Source organism: Palaemon carinicauda, chromosome 34, assembly GCF_036898095.1.
Source record: "Palaemon carinicauda isolate YSFRI2023 chromosome 34, ASM3689809v2, whole genome shotgun sequence".
Taxonomy (NCBI): domain Eukaryota; kingdom Metazoa; phylum Arthropoda; class Malacostraca; order Decapoda; family Palaemonidae; genus Palaemon; species Palaemon carinicauda.
The window spans coordinates 34792120-34793467 of NC_090758.1; the positions used below are offsets into that span (position 1 = coordinate 34792120).

The 1348-nt window shown below is 38.9% G+C and overlaps 1 protein-coding gene across 1 annotated transcript in view; it reads left to right on the top strand.

Moving 5' to 3' along the window:
* Positions 1-734: 734 nt before the first annotated feature.
* LOC137626803 (glutamic acid-rich protein-like) overlaps positions 735-1348 on the top strand; it is a 5125-nt gene continuing 4511 nt past the window's right edge. The window contains exons 1-2 of the mRNA XM_068357790.1: positions 735-1045; positions 1273-1348. The exon at positions 1273-1348 is cut by the window's right edge and continues 115 nt beyond it. Of these exons, the coding sequence (XP_068213891.1) occupies positions 735-1045; positions 1273-1348 (387 nt within the window). The remainder of the gene's footprint in view (positions 1046-1272) is intronic.

The window sequence follows — 1348 nt, forward strand, 5'->3', positions numbered from 1 at the left end:
ATTCTTGGATGAGTCCAAATTGTCTTCATCCTAAAATTTTTCGCCATTGAAGACACGAAGATTCCAATCGATCAGAGACATTTGGAATTCCTGAATCTTTCGGTCATTTCCATAATAGTTAACACGAATACAAAGGAAATTCATAGGGAAGGCGAACATTACTCTCTGGTAATGAATGAAGATAAAAGAGAAAGTCTTCCAGAAAGGTCTCCAGAGGGTTAGATTCGCACAGAAGAAAACTATGAAGAAATCTGTCCTTTTGTTATGTTTTTTTTTTTATATTTCTGTATTTCTTTATCTTTTGGATTCTCGGTTGGTGTATTCGTTTATGTATGAATGTATGTATGTATGTATGTATATGTATGTATGATATATAAAAAAAGTTATTATACACTATTCTCTCTCTCTCTCTCTCTCTCTCTCTCTCTCTCTCTCTCTCTATCTCTCATACCTGAAGATATTTAGACTCCAGTTGGAGCCAGAAGAGAATTTTCTGTATTCTCTCTCTCTCTCTCTCTCTCTCTCTCTCTCTCTCCTCAACTCGCTTTTTTTAAAAAATAATGCTGAATTCAGTTAAGGTTTCGGTAATCATAGATATGGTTTTTCAAGTTTTCAAAGCATTTAGTGTGAATTTCGAAATGGAGGCAATGAAGAAAGCGGTAAGAATTCTCCTTAACGGAAGATGGCAATGGGTACATCGGTTTATCGAACCTAGTTAGGTGAGACTGTGAGAAATGAAGAGCTTTTGCAGAATCTTTTCAAGGAAATCGGAGAAAACTACCCAGGAAAAAGGTGAATTTCTTCTAGCTGAAGGAATGTTCCAAGAAGAGGTGGAAGATGGTGAATTTCTTCCAGCTGAAGGAGGGTTCCAGGAAGAGCTGGAAGATGTTGAATTTCATTCAGCTGAAGAAACTTTCCAGGATGAATTGGAAGATGAAATTGATATTCCTGCTCATGGAGTGTTCCCAGATGCACTGGAAGATGAAATAGATCTTCCTGCTGGAGTACTCCTGGATGAACTGGAAGTGGAATCAATCTTCCAGCTGTAGGAATGTTCCAAAAAGAGCTGGAAGATGGTGAATTTATTCCAGCTGAAAGAGTGTTCCAGGAAGAGCTGGAAGATGGTGAATTTCTTCCAGCTGAAGGGGTGTTCCAGGAAGAGCTGGAATATGGTGAATTTCTTCCAGCTGAAGAAACTTTCCAGTGTGAACTGGAAGATGAAATCGATCTTCCAGTGGAAGAACAAGAAAAAGAGCCGGGTCCTCCTCAAAGAGGAGAAGAGGAGGATGTAGAAGAGGAGGAGAAGGAAGAAGAAGAAAATGTTCCTACTCATGAAGAACATCGGTCT